The sequence below is a fragment of the Sorex fumeus genome, unplaced genomic scaffold (genome assembly GCF_029834395.1).
Source record: "Sorex fumeus unplaced genomic scaffold, SorFum_2.1 ptg000079l, whole genome shotgun sequence".
NCBI classification, from domain to species: domain Eukaryota; kingdom Metazoa; phylum Chordata; class Mammalia; order Eulipotyphla; family Soricidae; genus Sorex; species Sorex fumeus.
This window is the reverse complement of record NW_026606136.1, coordinates 5,887,617-5,904,421: the sequence shown is the minus strand read 5'-3', so window position 1 is coordinate 5,904,421 and position 16,805 is coordinate 5,887,617. Positions and strand designations below refer to the sequence as shown.

General features: G+C 57.6%; 1 protein-coding gene across 1 annotated transcript in view; it reads left to right on the top strand.

Annotated features, from left to right (window-relative positions):
- PLEKHH2 (pleckstrin homology, MyTH4 and FERM domain containing H2) overlaps window positions 1-16,805 on the top strand; it is a 62,816-nt gene that overhangs the window by 11,892 nt on the left and 34,119 nt on the right. Inside the window, exons 4-14 of the mRNA XM_056130529.1 lie at window positions 3,367-3,516; window positions 4,270-4,353; window positions 5,115-5,196; window positions 6,245-6,430; window positions 9,361-10,238; window positions 12,625-12,700; window positions 13,318-13,412; window positions 13,727-13,871; window positions 16,137-16,273; window positions 16,362-16,472; window positions 16,603-16,689. Of these exons, the coding sequence (XP_055986504.1) occupies window positions 3,367-3,516; window positions 4,270-4,353; window positions 5,115-5,196; window positions 6,245-6,430; window positions 9,361-10,238; window positions 12,625-12,700; window positions 13,318-13,412; window positions 13,727-13,871; window positions 16,137-16,273; window positions 16,362-16,472; window positions 16,603-16,689 (2,031 nt within the window). The remainder of the gene's footprint in view (window positions 1-3,366; window positions 3,517-4,269; window positions 4,354-5,114; window positions 5,197-6,244; window positions 6,431-9,360; window positions 10,239-12,624; window positions 12,701-13,317; window positions 13,413-13,726; window positions 13,872-16,136; window positions 16,274-16,361; window positions 16,473-16,602; window positions 16,690-16,805) is intronic.

Below are 16,805 nucleotides of genomic sequence, written 5' to 3'. Positions count from 1 at the left end.
AGCTCGGCCGTGTGCATGGCTGCGGGGCTCTGCCCCCGCCCAGCCTATGTGGTGGGCCTCCTGCACTGCTCCTGGTGACCGCCAGGCCCCTGGGCTGCCGCAGACACACGCTCCCATTCGGTCAGCTTCCTCCGGCCTTGGCCGGCTGAGCCAGTGCTGTCAGCCTGGAGAGCCAGGGCCGCGCGCTCGTCCGCAGGACAGAGGCCCGGGGCTGCTTATGTCGCCAAGACTCGGCTTCCATTTGCACCGAGCCACATTCTAAGACTTGAACTGTATTTATATTAGCCAAAAAGGAATGTTTTTCCTCTCCGAGGCGCAGTCAGCTGACATGCTCCGCGCTGCTGATCCCCACAGCTTCCCCTTGTTTATATTAATGAGTGGCATAAAGATCAAACAAAACGTTGGTAGGAAAAACCACACATTTCCCAGAGAAATATTGGCAGTCTTGATGCGAACTGCTGCAGCACAGTTTCAGGATAGTGATCACAGTTACTCTGTGTGCACCCGGCCGAGCCTGTCCACAGCCCAGAGCCTGCCCACGGCCAGAGTCTGCTCACAGCCCAGAGCCCGCTGTAGCCTGGTGGAACAGGAGAATGGGCAGCACCCAAGTGCCCGGTAGGAGACATGAGCACAGGCCTTGTTTGGGCCACTCTGCCTGGCCACACTCTGCCTGCTTGATGGCCACCTGGAGGGAGGTTTCCTGCAGTTTCCTCCTGCCCTGGGCTCTGTCCCATGAACACTTGCCCTGCCAACAGGGATGTTCTAACTTCCAATATGGTCTGATCTCAGTGGTGGTCTCTTCTCTGCCATGCGGTGTTCTGGGACCCTGCGGTCACTGCCTCACGGCCTAGGGCTGCTTGGTCCTGCTTACGAGGCAGTGACACGTGCCTGAGAAGTCTCCAAGGACGGATCGCAGGTCTCTGGGCCATGGCTGGGACCAGCACACTCCCCACTGCGTGTTTCTCATGGTCTGGGACCAACACACTCCCCGCCGCGGGTTTCTCCTCCTACCTCAGGACTGTCGGGACTCTCGGCCAGCACAGCGAACACACGTAGAAACAGAAACTCCCCACTCAGAAGCGCGGCCTCTCGCTGGCCTCCCGCGCTGGGGCAGGGTGAGGGGCCTGAGGCTGGACAGCGGGGGTGGGGGGGGAGTGCACATGGGCAGGGAGAGAACTGGCCCCCGGGTAGAATCTGCCGTGTAATTCCACCCACACACATGGCAGCAGCACATGGGAGGGCGCTGATGGGATCAGATCAGACTCTTGGCCGCCTTGGTGGGAACGCCAGCAGAAGCCGGAAGGGAGATTGCTGCAGCGTGTCCCTGGTATTGTCTAGTGACACAAGTATTCATACACGTAAACTTTGACTGATATCATAGACTACTTGTGCACTTTATAGTACATTAGGGGCTGTCTTGATTCACAACATGAGGTTTCCCTTGGGAAAATGAAGGCCAGGACTAGCCTGGGGCCCTGGGAGCCTCCCAGAAGGTGCTGGAGGTTCCCGACTATGGGGGTGTTGCCCTCCTGATGGCATAGGGCCAGGATGCGGTGGCCTTCGGCTGGGTGGGCTCTGGGTACAGCTGAGCTCCAGGAAACCCGGGCCTCCCTCGGGGACATTTCCCTGGCTCTGAGCTCCTCTAAGCTGTCTTCCCGCCCCGGGGTCCATCGTAGACGGGTCTGATGACACGGCCAGCCATGGCTGGGACCCGGTTCCATGGCAAGCTGCCCAAACTCCCGGAACACCTCTCTTCTGGACCTCCTCGCTTGTTGCATGTATTTGAACTTTAAACAAGAGTGTGCTGTGGTTTTTATGAAAAGATATATATATTTTAAATTTAAAGATATATGAATATGTATATTTATATGAGGGGGTTGTTTGGGCCATGCCAGGGATGCTCAGGGCTTCTTTGCAGTTCTGCACTCAGGAGTTCATCCTGGCACTGCTCAGGGGACCATATGAGGAGCCGGGATCGACCCCAGTGAGCCGTGTGCAAGGCAGGCACCCTCCTGCCACAGGGCAGCCCCTGCCCCAAGGCATTTAAGTTGAAAGGTTTTCATCATAACTATGCCCTTTTTGTTGATTTTTAAAAACGAACCTGATTTATTCTTATTAGGTCACTCCGATTTAGTTCTGCGGATGGTCACAGGTGGTGTCTCCGGATTCGATAGAGAGAGGAGGTAGAATGTGGGGTCAGGGGGGCAGAGCACATGGAGTATTCAAGCGCCGCATTGTTAAAGCGAGTGACAGCTCACGGGTCGGTCAGTTCCTCTGTTTTCGAAGAGAGAGTGTTCAGGCCTTCGGAGGGGACAGACGTTTCCCGAAGGCCCCACTGACGTCCTGCCCTGGTCAGTGGAGTCACTGCCCACTGTCCACACAGGCCTTCCGGTCCCACGCAGGACTCGGGTGGCTCCGTGTGACGCATCCGCTTCACCCCCAGATGCCGATGGCGCACCGTCCCGCGTTTACCAGCTGTGCTGGGAGCAGAGGAGCAGGGGTAGGGGAGTCAGCCCCCAGCCCCCGAGTCTGAGGCCCACTCTGCAGCTGTCTCACGCGCTTTTGTCCCCTCACTCCCAGCACACAGCTGGAGTCAGGGCCATGCCGTGCGGGCCTGTCCTCCCCTCCCCGCGTCCTTCCTGCCTTCCCCATCTCCCCGTTGCCCCTGTGGTCACAGCCCTGAGGCTGCCAAGCCCAGCTGGCGCCGTCTCCTGTCCTGCTCTGTCTCTCTCTCAGGTCAGCCTCAGCTGGGTCCCTGATAGATTTTTACCCTGCTTCTCTCTGCGTCTCATCCTCACTAGTGTGCAGAAGTGGGTGTCTGTCCTTCTGGGCCAGGCTGGACCTTGGTAGGAAAGAATGGACATTCATTTTAGCTCAGGGACTTGACGTCCTCCTGAGCGTTTCCTGAGGCACTTGGCTCTGTGCTGAGCCTTTCTTGGGATTCGAGCTGGGGCACCCAAGACTGTCCCTGTCCTCGGCCCTCCCATTGCCATCTGGGAATTCCCGTCTAAGCTCAAATTCTTTTTTTCTCAAATGTATTCTTATACCAGTCGTTGCGTCAGAGTCTCGCTCACACTGACCTTCCTTGTATCCCTCCTTGTTTAAACGGTGGGATCGGGAGACTGGATTGTGGGGTGTCTCCTGGACCGTCGTTGTCTAGTTCGAGGACAGCAGTGTCCCAAGTCCTGTGGAGCTAAAGACCTTGAGGTTGGAGAGACGTTAAGTACATCAGAACTTGCTGGTCTTTATCGCCCTTGGGCGAGCTGACTTGCAGGCATCGCTTTGGTGTCCGAGTTGGGTTCTAGCATCCATAATCTGCCCAGCGCGGTGCATGCATACTTTTAGTAGTTTCTCCTTTGCCTGTAGGTACAAGTCATGGAAGAGAAATTAAAAGCAGCTAACATTCAGACCAGCGAATCAGAGATGCGGCTGTACCGCAAGTGCCAAGATCTGGAGGCCCTGATCCAGGAGAGGAATGACGCCATCCAGAGCTTGGAGCGGCAGCTGGAGGAGCAGGTCAGGAGGGGCGGCTTGTGAGTGGGCGGGGGGGGGGCAGGCCGAGGGCAGAGCGGGCACCGGGCCTCACGCACACGGAACTCTGCCCAGCCAGAAACAGCAGCCTTTGCTGAGAAGGCAGGAAACATTTTGTTGGCCAAGCCATAGGGTCAAATGCTTGTCGCGTTTCCCAGAGGCGTCGCCTGATCCTTTTCAGATGGAACCAGACTCCTTCACGAGAACTCTGCACGAAAGGTTTGATGTGGGGCCAGAGCCATACTGCAGGGGTTCAGGCGTTGGCCTTGCACGTGGCCGGCCCGTTAGACCCCCACACTCCATGTGGTCCCTGGAGCCCCGCCAGGGGTCATCTCTGAGCACAGAGCCAGGAGTAAGTCCTGAGCATGGCAAGACATGGTCCAAAAAAAACAAAAAACAAAAAATAGCTTGAAGTCGTGTTTAGTTATGAACAGGCTTTTATGTCTGTAAAAGTTCAAAAGAAGTCTGCTTTAGATAGTAGGTGTTAGAAATGTTTTGGAATATTATCTTTTTTTTTTTTTTTTTTTGCTTTTTGGGTCATATCGAGCGATGCACAGGGGTTACTCCTGGTTCATGCACTCAGGAATTACTCCTGGCGGTGCTCAGGGGACCATATGGGATGCTGGGAATTGAACCCGGGTCAGGCTGCATGCAAGGCAAACGCCCTCCCTGCTGTGCTATCGTTCTAGCAGGAGCTTATGTTTGAACTCAACAAAGTGAAAATGTTATTTATTTCAGAAGCAGATGAGGATACAAGAAGCTAAAATAATAGAAGAGAAAGCCGCTAAGATCAAAGAATGGGTGACCGTGAAGTTAAACGAGGTATTGGTGGTGCAGTCCGCCTCGCTCGCTGGGGCGCGGGGAGGGAGGCCGGTTCCGGTCAGCTGGGGGAGCTGCTACGTCACAGAGCGTGAGATCAGGCGACTGTCCTGCCCGACGCTCTCCCAGAATAAGAGGATCCCTGTTGCCCTGACCATCAGCGGACAGAGCGACCTTCTAGTTGACTTTAGTTCTAATCAGTTTGTTTAAAGTCATTGTAGAATACAGATGTCTGCCATAAAATCGATGTGCTTAGTATAGGAGAAGTTTACATTGCGTACTTAAATGGTAGATTCAATGCTGAGATAAAGATGATTCGGTTTAAATTAAATTGTAATGAAAAGGCATAGGGTGAAAGCATTGAAAATTCTTTTTTTTTTTTTTTTGCTTTTTGGGTCACACCCGGCGATGCACAGGGGTTCCTCCTGGCTCTGCACTCAGGAGTTACTCCTGGCGGTGCTCAGGGGACCATATGGGATGCTGGGAATCGAACCCGGGTCGGCCGCATGCAAGGCAAACGCCCTACCCGCTGTGCTATCTCTCCAGGCCCTCAAAATTCTTAATTGAGAAAAAAAGCTACAATACAAAAATATGAATTTTGAGTAAACATTGAAAACATAGTGAACTGGATTGATATCTGATACTCGTTATTTTCTATTTAGCTTGTACATATTCAGATATTAGCATTTCCTAAATAGTATAACTTGCCAGTGCATTTTAGAAATGTTCTTTCTGGATAAAAGAATGCCAATTTATTCTTTTAGCTGGAACTGGAGAATCAGAATCTTCGTTTGATCAACCAGAACCAAACGGAAGAGATCAGAATAGCACAGGCAAAGCTCCAAGGTATGAGGCCTGGCGGGCTGCCTGCCTCTCTCTGGCTGCACGGATCCCACCTGCCCCCCGGGCACCAAGGAGGAGGCTAGGGAGAGCTGAATGTCACCCTTCCCTTCATTCAGATTGACTTCAATCCCAACAGGCGGCAGAGCCGGACATGGAGGAGGCAGAGGGGAGACTGGACAGTGGGGTGGGCAGAGGGGAGACTGGACAGTAGGGTGGGCAGAGGGGAGGTGCGGACTGACTGGATTTCATGTCTCAGCCTTGCCCCTGTTTTCACACTGTGTGACGGTGGTTCTAGTACTGAGGGGTTCGGTGCTGTCCAGTCAGGTGCTTGGCTTCCCTGGACATGGTCGTCACTGGGTTCTTCAGGCAGCTGCCACGTTAGCACTCAGGGGTGGCAGAAGAGAAGGATCCCGCTAGCATCCACGAGGCCTTCTAGCCCCTGTGTCGGAGAGACCCCTGCCCCAAGGCCTGCATCCTGGCACTGCCGGGTGTGGCCCCCCAGACTGCAGGAAGTGGCTGCACCCCAATTGGGTGCTTGTGTGGTCTCTGCACTCCTCCACACTGTCCCTGCACCCTCTCCCCCACGAAATGGCTGAGGCACGGCGTCCGGGGCACCAGGAACGGCTTCACCAGGGGCTTCCTCGGGAGAAGATACTGGAAACTTAAGATAAGCAAGAGTTATTACAATGATAATGCGATCTGGGCCCCACTGACCCTAGAAATTGCTTTTGGTTGTCTTGGCAACCAGGGTCTTGTACCTGTGGGTGACTGGCAGTTACCCCTCTGGACTCGGCAGGATGGAATGCCCTAGTTCTCCGAGTCTGTCCTTTTGGTTTGAGAATCGTTTTCATAAAGATCCAGTACTTGGCTGTCTGCTATTGAAGGAAATTTTGAACATTGAAGTATGTAAAAGATGGTCCCCAGGCATGTAGAAGGGGTTTCTGTGTGGGGACCCCCCTCTGGTCAGCCCATGTGTCCTGGGGCTCTGTGTGCGCTCCCTGTTAGACCCACAGGGAGACCCTGGTCTGCATTTTCCCGAACGATCTTACAGAGGCGGAGGGGAAGAAGCCGCCCACGGCCTGCACGCCTGGACTGTCGGAGGGCCAGCGCCTCAGCGGCCTGACCTTCGGGTGCTTCCCGACCCGGGCCAGGAGCCCCTCTCCGGTGGACACGGCTGAGCGTGGCGGCAGGATGTCACCCACGGAGCTCGGGTCCCCCGAAGGAAAAGACGTGGAAGGTAGGGCCACCCGTGGCGGGGGGCATCTGCGGGAGGGAGTGCGGCCCCCTGCCCTCCTCAGTGACTCTAAGGAGCCCCCTCCTCACACCCGGCAGGCACCTGTGTCCCACCTGCCCTGCCTGCAGTGCAGTTCTCGGGGAAGCTGTCGTCAGACCCACACACACTTGTGGAGCGCTGGACTCTGTGCTCTTGATTCACGTAGGAATTGCCCAAATTAAAGATGAGACCCTTATGGTACGGCAGATGCACAGGAGAAAAGGCAGTTGGCAGGGAGTGGCGGCTCACAGTGAGCACAGCGTCCGCCCAGCTGTTTCGGCCTGGAAGCCAGAGCAGATGTCTGCCCTCCTGTTGGTCTGGAAGCTTCTTAACATTTTCCTTTGTGACGTAACCGTCCACCTAGGTTTTCAGTTTATGGTCATGGAGCCAGAGATAATCATGTCGCCAAGACAAGGAGGCAGCTGCTCAAGAGCGCGCGGGCCGTGCCGAGGACGGAGCCAGGAGCGGAGCGAGGACAAGCTCCTCGGCCCCTTGCCTGTTGCGCCCCGTGCAGGAAAGCTTGGCAGCGAGGTTGCTGTTGAAACCGTCGTTTGTGTTAATCGTCGTTCAGTTGAGCTGCAGGATGCTCGCATGCATTTGCCACGTGTTCGGTGCTGGATGTTTCAGGGCGGGCTCTTGTTTGCTCGCCGGTCTGACCTGCGCGGTCTTGTGCCGTCCCTGAGACCCGGGTCCTCTTTCAAGGTGGCTGCTTTTATTATCTCCCCTGAGACAGTTGTTGGCTTCCCCCATAGCACGTTTCTTCATAAAATAGGGCTGCATGGGGCTGGAGCCAGTGCACAGATCCCCTGTACCCTGTCTGTTCCCCTGAGCCCTTCCAGGAATGACCCCTGAGCGCAAACCAGAAGTCATCCATGAGCAACACTGGGTGTCTCCCACCTCACCAAAAAGAGTTATTTTGTGTGGGTCCTAGTCTGTGAGTGTCAGTGGATTCCTGTGGATCTAGTCTGTGAGTGTCAGTGGATCCCTGTGGATCCCTGTCTATGAGTGTCAGTGGATTCCTGTGGGTCCTAGTCTGTGTCAGTGGATTCCTGTGGGTCCTAGTCTGTGAGTGTCAGTGGATCCCTGTGAATCTAGTCTGACTGTCAGTGGATTCCTTTGGGTCCTAGTCTGTGTCAGTGGATTCCTGTGGATCTAGTCTGTGTCAGTGGATTCCTGTGGGCCCTAGTCTGAGTGCCAGTGGATCCCTGTGGGTCCTAGTCTGTGAGTGTCAGTGGATTCCTGTGGATCATAGTCTGTGACTGTCAGTGGATCCCTGTGGGTCCTAGTCTGTGGGTGTCAGCGGATTCCTGTGATTCTAGTCTATGAGTGTCAGTGAGTGGACCCCTATAGGTCCTGGTTTATGGAGTGTCAGTGGATTCCTGTGGGTCAAATTCTGTGAGTGTCAGTGGATTCCTGTGGATCTAGTCTGAGTGTCAGTGGATCCCTATGGGTCCTACTCTGAGTGTAAGTGGATTCCTGTGGATCCTAGTCTGTGAGTGTCAGTGGATTCCTGTGGGTCCTAGTCTGTGTCAGTGGATTCCTATGGGTTCTAGTCTATGAGTGTTAGTGGATCCCCGTGGGTCCTAGTCCGCGAGTGTCAATGGATTCCTATGGTCCTAGTCGATGAGTGTCAGTGAGTGGATCCCTATGGGTCCTAGTCTGTGAGTGTCAGTGGATTCATGTGGGTCCTAGTCTGTGTCAGTGGATTCCTGTGGATCCTAGTCTGTGAGTGTCAGTGGATTCATGTGGGTCCTAGTCTGTGTCAGCGGATCCCTTTGGATCCTTGTATGTGAGTGTCAGCGGATTCCTGTGGGTCCTAGTCTATGAGTATCAGTGGATCCCTGTGGGTCCTGGTCTGTGTCAGTGGATTCCTGTGGATCCTAGTCTGTGAGTGTCAGTGGATTCCTGTGGGTCCTAGTCTGTGTCAGTGGATTCCTATGGGTTCTAGTCTATGAGTGTTAGTGGATCCCCGTGGGTCCTAGTCCGCGAGTGTCAATGGATTCCTATGGTCCTAGTCGATGAGTGTCAGTGAGTGGATCCCTATGGATCCTTGTATGTGAGTGTCAGCGGATTCCTGTGGGTCCTAGTCTATGAGTATCAGTGGATCCCTGTGGGTCCTGGTCTATGAGTGTCAGTGGATTCCTGTGGATCCTAGTCTGTGAGTGTCAGTGGATTCCTGTGGGTCCTAGTCTGTGTCAGTGGATCCCTGTGGATCCTAGTCTATGAGTGTCAGTGGATTCCTGTGGGTTCTAGTCTATGAGTGTCAGTGGATCCCTGTGGGTCCTGGTCTGTGTCAGTGGATCCCTGTGGATCCTAGTCTGTGAATGTCAGTGGATTCCTGTGTGTCCTAGTCTATGAGTATCAATGGATCCCTGTGGGTCCTGGTCTGTGTCAGTGGATCCCTGTGGATCCTAGTCTGTGAGTGTCAGTGGATTCCTGTGGGTCCAAGTCTGTGAATGTCAGTGGATTCCTATGGATCCTAGTCTGTTGAGTGTCAATGGATTCATGGTCTTCCAGATCCTTGTCTTCTTGGCCAGTTGTGCTGCAGAGCAGAGCACTTGTCTGTGATGTTGATTTGATCGTGGGTTCAAACCCTGGCATCAGAATGAAACAGCGATGAGAATTTAAGCGAGTAACTTGGGCTGGGCGATGGTCCAAGGACTGGGGTGCAAGCTCAGCCCATCCAGCACCTCACGGTCCCCTGAGCACTGAGTTGGCAGCGGCCCCCTGAGCACCACCATGTGTGGCCCCCAAGCAAACACTGACAGTAACTACGTGTTTTAAAAGACTCACAGCCCCACGGGAGCAGGAGCATCACTGGGCCTTTCTGCCCGTCGCCTGCTTCTGCCCAGCTCTCGTGCGCAGGGGACTCAGAGGTTGGCCTTGTTTTCCAGAGATGGAGATCGCAGAGAAGCCTGCTGAGGACCCCGTGCAGGGGGACGGGCGAAGTCCGAGGGCAGAAGTGAGCCGGGGTGGGCGGGCAGGCTCCCTGGGCCGCGGCCCCTCCCCCAGCTCCGTGGCTGCCGCTAGCGAGTGCAGCTCAGACGAGGACGACGGGGCGCTGGGGCGCGAGTCCAGCCGCACGTCGGAGGAGGGAGCCCGGAGCGGCCGGCTGGGCAGCGAGCCCTACTGGACAGCGTCCGACGACAGCAGCTCCGTGTTCGAGGAGGAGACCACGGGCCCCGCGAGGCCGGGCCACGGGAAGTTGTTCTCCTGGCAGCAGGAGGCCAAGTGGCGCGCCCAGAGCACTGCGGCGTCGGCCGCGGCCAGGAAGGAGCGCGATAGCTCCTCGGACGAGCTGGACAAGAGGTTCCGCTCCCAGCGGCTGGACTACTCCTCCTCCTCGAGCGAGGCCAACACGCCCAGCCCCAGCCTGACCCCAGCGCTGACCCCCAGGCACCCGGCCAGGGCTCCCGGGAGGGGAGCCGTGGCCATGCCCTCCTTGGGTCTGCCGCCCCCGAAGCTGCGACCCCCAGCTGTGCCCAGCCTGAGCATGGCACTGGCCAGGAGGCACCTGAGCCAGCCACAGCTGAGCTCCGACAGAATGTTCGGCGCCAACAGAAATGCCATCAGCATGGTTCGACCGCCCCGACCCCAGGAGACAGACCTGGACCTGCTCGAAGACCATGGCAGAGACACTGTGGACAGCAGGGACTCAAGCTGTGACCAGGCCTCCTGCCGTGGCTCCCAGGAGTCCCCCGGCTCTGATGAGCTGCCACTGGGGGTCTGTGGCACCCCGCCCACCCCCCCACTGCACCGCTTCCCCTCCTGGGTAAGTGCACACACATGACACGCATACACACATGGGCAAACATGCACACACTCAAGCACTCACAAGCACACACAGGCAGACATGCACACATGCATGCAGACGCACATACATGCACACATACAGGCATGTACACTGCAGGACACACATACGCACAGACATGCACACACGTGGGCACACAAGCGTGCACACACAGATGCACACATGCACATAGTGCACACACAGGCATGTGTATATATTCATACACACTCGTACATGCACAGATGCAAGTTTGCACACGCTTGTACATTCAGGCCCACGCACGTATATACACATGCAGGCGTGCATCGGGTTCTGCACTCTCTTCTCCAGACCTGCCTTCTGTCTGGTCGGGTTGCCGGCGGCAGCTCGCAGCTTCCCGACCGCAGTACTTTCCGCTCGCACTCCCTTCCGAGTCGCCGAGAGTGAGGCCGGGGTGGAGAGCGGGAACGGAAACGCCTTCATTGCTCAGAACCCATTTGGAGAATCCTTGGTCAGTTGAGTTTCCAGGCCGCAAATGGTTCTGGATGTGCTTGTGGACTACATGGGTTTGAGGCAGTCAGAACAGGCCAGGCCCCTGGACGCTGCCCTCCCTGACCGACCCTGACCCCTGCTCTCCCCCAGACAGAAGAGGCCCCTACCGGCTTCGTCCTGAGCCTCTGTGGGTACACTGCACCCCAGGACAGTGGTTGGGCATCAGGGATTTGGGGTTTTTGATTTTGCCTTTGCGGGAGTAACCTTCTGGACACAGGGTCCTGCTTGGGTCCTGTTCGAGGGCCCTGGCCCTGCAGGTCAGTGCTGCTGGTCCTGCCAAGGCCTGAGGGCCTCACCAGTTGGTGCTGGCGGGCGTGTCAGGGTCAAGCGAGGCCTACACATGTCTGGCAGGAGAAGCTGTCCTGGGCTCCGGCATTCTGTTTTGTTTAGTTTTGGGACCACACCCAGCGACGCTCAGGGCTTCCCCGGGCTCTGCACTCAGGGATTCTTCCCGCCAGTAATGACACGGGTGCAAGAGACTGAAGACAGGTTGGCTGCGTGCAAGGCCAGCGCCCTCCAAGGCCAGCGCCCTCCCTGCTGTGTGTCACTCTAGCTCCAGACCCAGGCATTTGAAAAGGCCAACGGCCTGATTGACTTTAATAGAAATTTGATTTTCCTTTGAGTGCCCTTCTAGATCCAAGACTGTCAAAACAGCCTACACATCTAGGAGACAGGAGTGTCTTCCGTGGAAACATTCACCTTTTGAGTGGAAGTAGGTTAATCTACCTGTTTCCGGTTCCTCAGCTGCAGACCCCTCAGGGAAGGAGTGCCCCAGGATCTCCCCTCCTAGCCCGACTCAGAGCCCCCTGCGCAGGCCCTGCCCCCACCCCAGGGCCCCTGTCCGTGTCCTTAAAAGGCCACCGCCTTCTGAGGAGGGTCGGCTCTCCTTCACACCTGGTGTTCAGCCTTTGTCCTCAGCCTGGCGCTTGCTCCCACGCCCATGTAGGGGCCCAATGGCTCTCGTGGCCCTGCTCATGTCAGATGAGCCACGTCTGAGCCTCCTTTTGGAGCCCTGTAGGCCCGTCTGCAGCTCACCCTGGCAGCTAGCGACCAGTGCTGGTGGCCGTGTCTGGCTCTGCAACGGCCCCTGGGGTCCCCTCCAGGCTGGGAGAAGCCCGACTTCAGCTTCTTTCACAGTGTAGAGATTTCCAGGCATTCAAGTACATTTCACTTATTGGCACCGCATTCCACCACTGCCTTGCCTAGCCGGATGCCATGTCCGGGTCGGCTGTGCCGCCAAGCTCCGGGCTGGGTGACTTCTGCTGGGGGGTTCCCGAGAGCCTTTCCTGGGAGCGGAGGGGGGCTGGGGCTGAGGCAGGCAGCCTCGTGAAGAAAAAGAAAGTGATGAACTGCTTTTGAAATAAATAAGCTAGCTTATAGATTCCATTGCAGTTCTCAAGTTTGTTAGTGTTCGGCTGGGTGAAATGTAATTTAAAGTAAAGGGGATGGCCCTGAGAGGTGCGGGGGTGGCTCTTGTTCCAGCCCAGAGGCTTCAGGGTTCCTTGTTGACAGCACCCCAGGGGTCAGGCTCTTTCTGCGGCTCGGCTGCTGTGCGGAGTCTCCAGCTCTGTGTTCCAAACTTTCCCCCAAGACCATGTTCTCGGTGGCAGACTGCCTGGGCTGGACGGTGGAGAGTCAGCATGAAGAGTTGGCTTCCCTTCACTCTCCTGCTGTCCTCAACAAAAGCTGAGAGCCGCGTGGAGCTTGGGGGCCGAGACGTCGCTGGGCGGCTGCAGCCCAGGAGCTGGCATGCTTCGGCGTCACAGGAAGTCTCCCAGGGGACCCGTCTCTGCTGTCAGACTCCTAAGCCTCGGCTTACGTTTCTCTTCTCCACCAGGAGAGCAGGATTTACGCTGTCGCCAAGACGGGCATCCGGATGTCTGAGGTCTTGAACCCAGAGACGGTTCACAAACGTGAGTGAGTGAGTGAGTCTGCGCCACAGCGAGGCTGGGCCTGACCCTCCGTGGGGCGTCCCCAGGACACACTGCTGGACTCAGGGCACTCTGTGCCATGGCCAGATTCCTGGCGACGTCCCGGGGGCGGGGGCCAGGGCTCGGGGCGGGGGTGGTGGGCAGGGGAGGAATCAGGGCTCACAAAACTAGCACATCAGCTTTGTGAAAGAGTTCTGGAGAGTTGCCTCACAGCAGGGTGAATGTCACTGACTGACAACACAGCTTCGGAAAGGGCATCACTGGCTGCCCCGCGAGGGCACCCCGCTGGCTCGGGCGTCGTGGCACTAAGGCTGAGGCCCACTCCAAGGCTCCATGTTCAGGGTGGGCGGCCACCTTCATGACACTGTTCTGGGTGCTGCTCCCTGGGGTCAGGGGGTACGGCCTGTGCCCAGCCATTCTGCCTGTGCAGGGCCGGGCTCTCAGCTTTCTGTCCGGTTGGGACCCTGTGGGAACCTGCACTGCCGTGTTCTGCACAGGCCGCGGGTGTGCTGGCTCCGTCCATGCCAGGACACGCTGCTGTCTGTAGCTCCTTTAAAACAGGCCGGGTGCCGGCCCCGAGAGAGATTGCTCTGTTTCAGATGGGGCTGCGCCTCTGGCCTGCAGCACCTCTGGCCTCTACACCGGCCTTGTCTACGGGAATGTGACGGCGCCTGTGTACACAACCTTGAAAGGGGTGAGTCCTCCTGGGTTCTAGGTGAGTGCTCCTGGGCCCTGGGTGAGTCCTTCCAGGTCCTGGATGAATGCTTCTGGGCCCTGGGTGAGTCCTCCTGGACCCTGGGTGAATCCTCCCAGGTCTGAGTGAGTGCTCCCAGGCCCGCCACCACTGTCCTTGGAGAGGGAGCTGGCTAAGAAGAGGGGCTTGGTGACCGCCGCTCTCCTGGGCCAAACCTTGCTGCTTCCCCCTGGGATCCAGGGCGCTCCACAAGGCCCTCAGGGCTCTGGGCTCGGGGGTCGGGCGCCGCCACCAAGGGCCTCTGTCCCCCCCAGAAGGCGACTCTGATCAGCAGTGGCCCCTTCCTGGACGACTCCTCGGGCTCTGAGGAAGAGGACAGCTCGCGGTCCAGCTCACGCACGTCAGAGCCGGCCATGCGCGGACGCGGTGGGCCAGGCAGCCCCAGGGCCGTGAAGAGAGGTGAGGCTGTGCTCGCTCCTGGGCAGGGCAGGGGGCCCCCAGCCCGCCCCTCCACCATCTCAGAGAGAATCAAGTCCTTCCGGTTCTCTACCTGACTCCAGAGAAGTCACAGAACCGACAGTCCATCTTGCCTGTGAAAGACAGGTCGCTGCACACGCTTGGCCAGGGGAGGTTTCCCAGGGACCCAGGGTGGTGTTCGGGATGATTTATGGGCGAGTCTCGTTCAGTTCCTCCCTGGCTCTGCAAAGTGGGGGGACGCATGGACACGTGGTGTCTGCAGTGACGCCTGTCTGGGGTGTGATGGGAGCAGCCGGCACTCGGGGCTTGGCAGAGTCACAGCCAGCGGCTGCGCAGAACCTCCGTGTTGGGCCGAGGCCTTCAGTGTGCTGGTGGTGCGCTTCCGGCTGCGTTGTCCCGGCATTGGCTGGAGCTGGCCTGCCTGCAGGGGCTCTGCCTTCAGGCCTCCCGTGCCCCGCCCCAGCCCCCACCCGCTCCAGACGCCAGCACTGTGCTCGGGCTTCCTTGTCCCCCCTCAGCCTCCTGGGAGGGACGACCCATCCTCTTCCTCCTCTGCCTGCGGCTCCCCAGGGTGCTCGGCTCCCCCAGACCCTCAGTGCACTGCTCACCCCCAAGCGTGCCTTCCTCTGCCCTCTGACCCTCATTTCCTCCCTCTGGTCCTGTCTTGGTTGTCTGCACACGTGCTGCCCAGTTCCAGCCGTGTACATGAGTGCATGTGTGTAAGTGTGAGTGTGAGTGCGTGTGACTGTGAATGTGTGTGAATGTGTGAGCTGTGTGAATGCATGTGAGTGTATGTGTGTGAATATGTGTGTGAATGTGAGAAAACTGTGTACATGTGTACATGTGTAAGTGTTGTGTGAGTGTATGTATGTCTGAGTGTGATTGTGTGTGTCTGTGTGTGAGTGTGTCTGTCAATGTGAGTGCATATCTGTGAGTGTGTGTGTCTGTATGTGAGGGTGTGTCTGTGTGTCCAAGTGTGTGTGAGTGTGTGTATCTGTGAGTGTGTATGTGAATGTGTATGTCTGAGTATCTGTGTGAGTGTGGCTCTGTATGTGAATGTGTGTGAGTGAGTGTGTGTGAATGTGTGTGTGAATGTGAGTGGGTGTGTCTGTGTGTCTGAGTGAGTGTGTATTGGTGTGAATGTGTGTGTGAGTGTCTGGGTGTGTCTGTGTGTGTTGAGTGTCTGTGAGTGTGAGTGTGTATCTATGTGTGTTAAGTGTGAGTGTATGTGTGTGTGGGTATGTCTGAGTGTCTGTGTGTGTGTCTGTGTGTGTTGAGTGTGAGTGTGAGTATGAGTGTGTGTCTGAGTGTCTGTGTGTGTCTGTGTGTGAATGTATATGGGTGTGTCTGTGTATTGAGTGTGAGTGTATGTGTGAATGTATGTGTGAGTGCGTGTGGGTGTGTCTGTGTCTGAGTGTGAGTGTGTATGTGTGTCTGTGTGTTGAGTTTCTGTGAGTGTGAGTGCGTGTCTGTGTGTGGTGCCAGGGAACCAAGCCCAGGTCTCACGCGTGTGGGTCTGCTCTTACCGCTGAGCCCCCTTCCCGACTGTGCAGGCCTGCCCGACCCTTCCTCCCTAGAGCAGTGTTACCCAGAGGGTGAAGCAGCCTTGCCGCCACCTGCTGCTCGTCCCCTAACAGGAGAGACTTCTGGGTGCCCCGAGGGGGTACTGGACGTGCTTGGGGACTCGGCGGCGGCCGGTCCCCAGGTCCCTCGCAGCCCCCTCGGCTCTGGGGATTCGCCGTCACCCTGCTCTGCCTTGGCGTGGCGGGAGCAGAGTGAGAGGCGGCCCGAGTCTCGCCTGCCCACACCAGCCTGGTCCTGTCCTCGGGAGCGGACGCTGGAGACCACCCGCCCGCCGCTGCCGGGGGCGTCTGTCCGCATTAAGTCTCCCGCTCCCCCCGTGAAGGCTTTTACAACATCCAGAAACTCATGGGATTGGACTCATGCGAACATCATGGAAGTTATGAGCCTTTTAAAAATCTCGATTACGGTCCCTCTAGAGGTGATTCCCCAAACAAAGGGCTAGAGCGTGATCGGGGTGCGAGCCCCGGGGGCTCAGGGCAAGTGTCCGCTTTGCTCAGTATTAGTCTGTGCTTCTCTAAAGGCTGTTCTGGCAGGGAGTCGCCCAGGGCCTGGCCGGTGGCTCTCTCTCTGCAGTGGTGCTCCTTTCGGTGGTGCTCCCTCGGGGCGCGCTCAGGCCCGAGCCCCCCGTGGCGGGTGCACCCTGACCCGGCTGCTTTGGCCCAGGTGTGTCTGTGTCGCCCGTGCCTTCTGAGAGCGACTACGCCATCCCCCCAGACGCCTACTCCGTGGACCCCGAGTGCTCGCAGCCCGAGCAGAAGCTCCTGCGGACCTGCCCCTCCGCCAGCGACGCCGGGAAAAACGTAAACGTGGATCTGGGCTGGTCTTGGCGCCGTGGCACACCCGGGCTTCCCGCAGGAGACCCACTTCCCCCTTCCCCCTTCCGGTCAGGAGCCCCTGGAGAAGTCCGGCTACCTGCTCAAGCTGAGCGGCCGGGTGCGGGCCTGGCGGCGCCGCTGGTTCGTGCTGAAAGGCGGGGAGCTGCTCTACTACAAGTCCCCGGTGAGGCCCGGCTGCCCGCCCAGCGGCTACCCAGGGAGGCCTGTCCCTCTCCTCCGGCTCGCTGCCCGGTCCAGCTCTCTCTGCCCTGTCCAGTGCGCTGCCCGCCTGGCTCATGTGTCTTTCCCCGCAGAGCGACGTCATCCGGAGACCCCAGGGCCACATTGAGCTGGGCGCCTCTTGCAGTATTGTGAGGGGGGAGAGCAAGCAGACCGTCCAGGTACTGCCCATCCCCACAGCCCTTCCTTATCTCGGTCCCTCTGAGCCCAGCCCGAGCCCCGTTTCCTCGGAGACAGGGTTGCCTGTATCTGCATCCCCGGGGGTCCATTTCTTGCC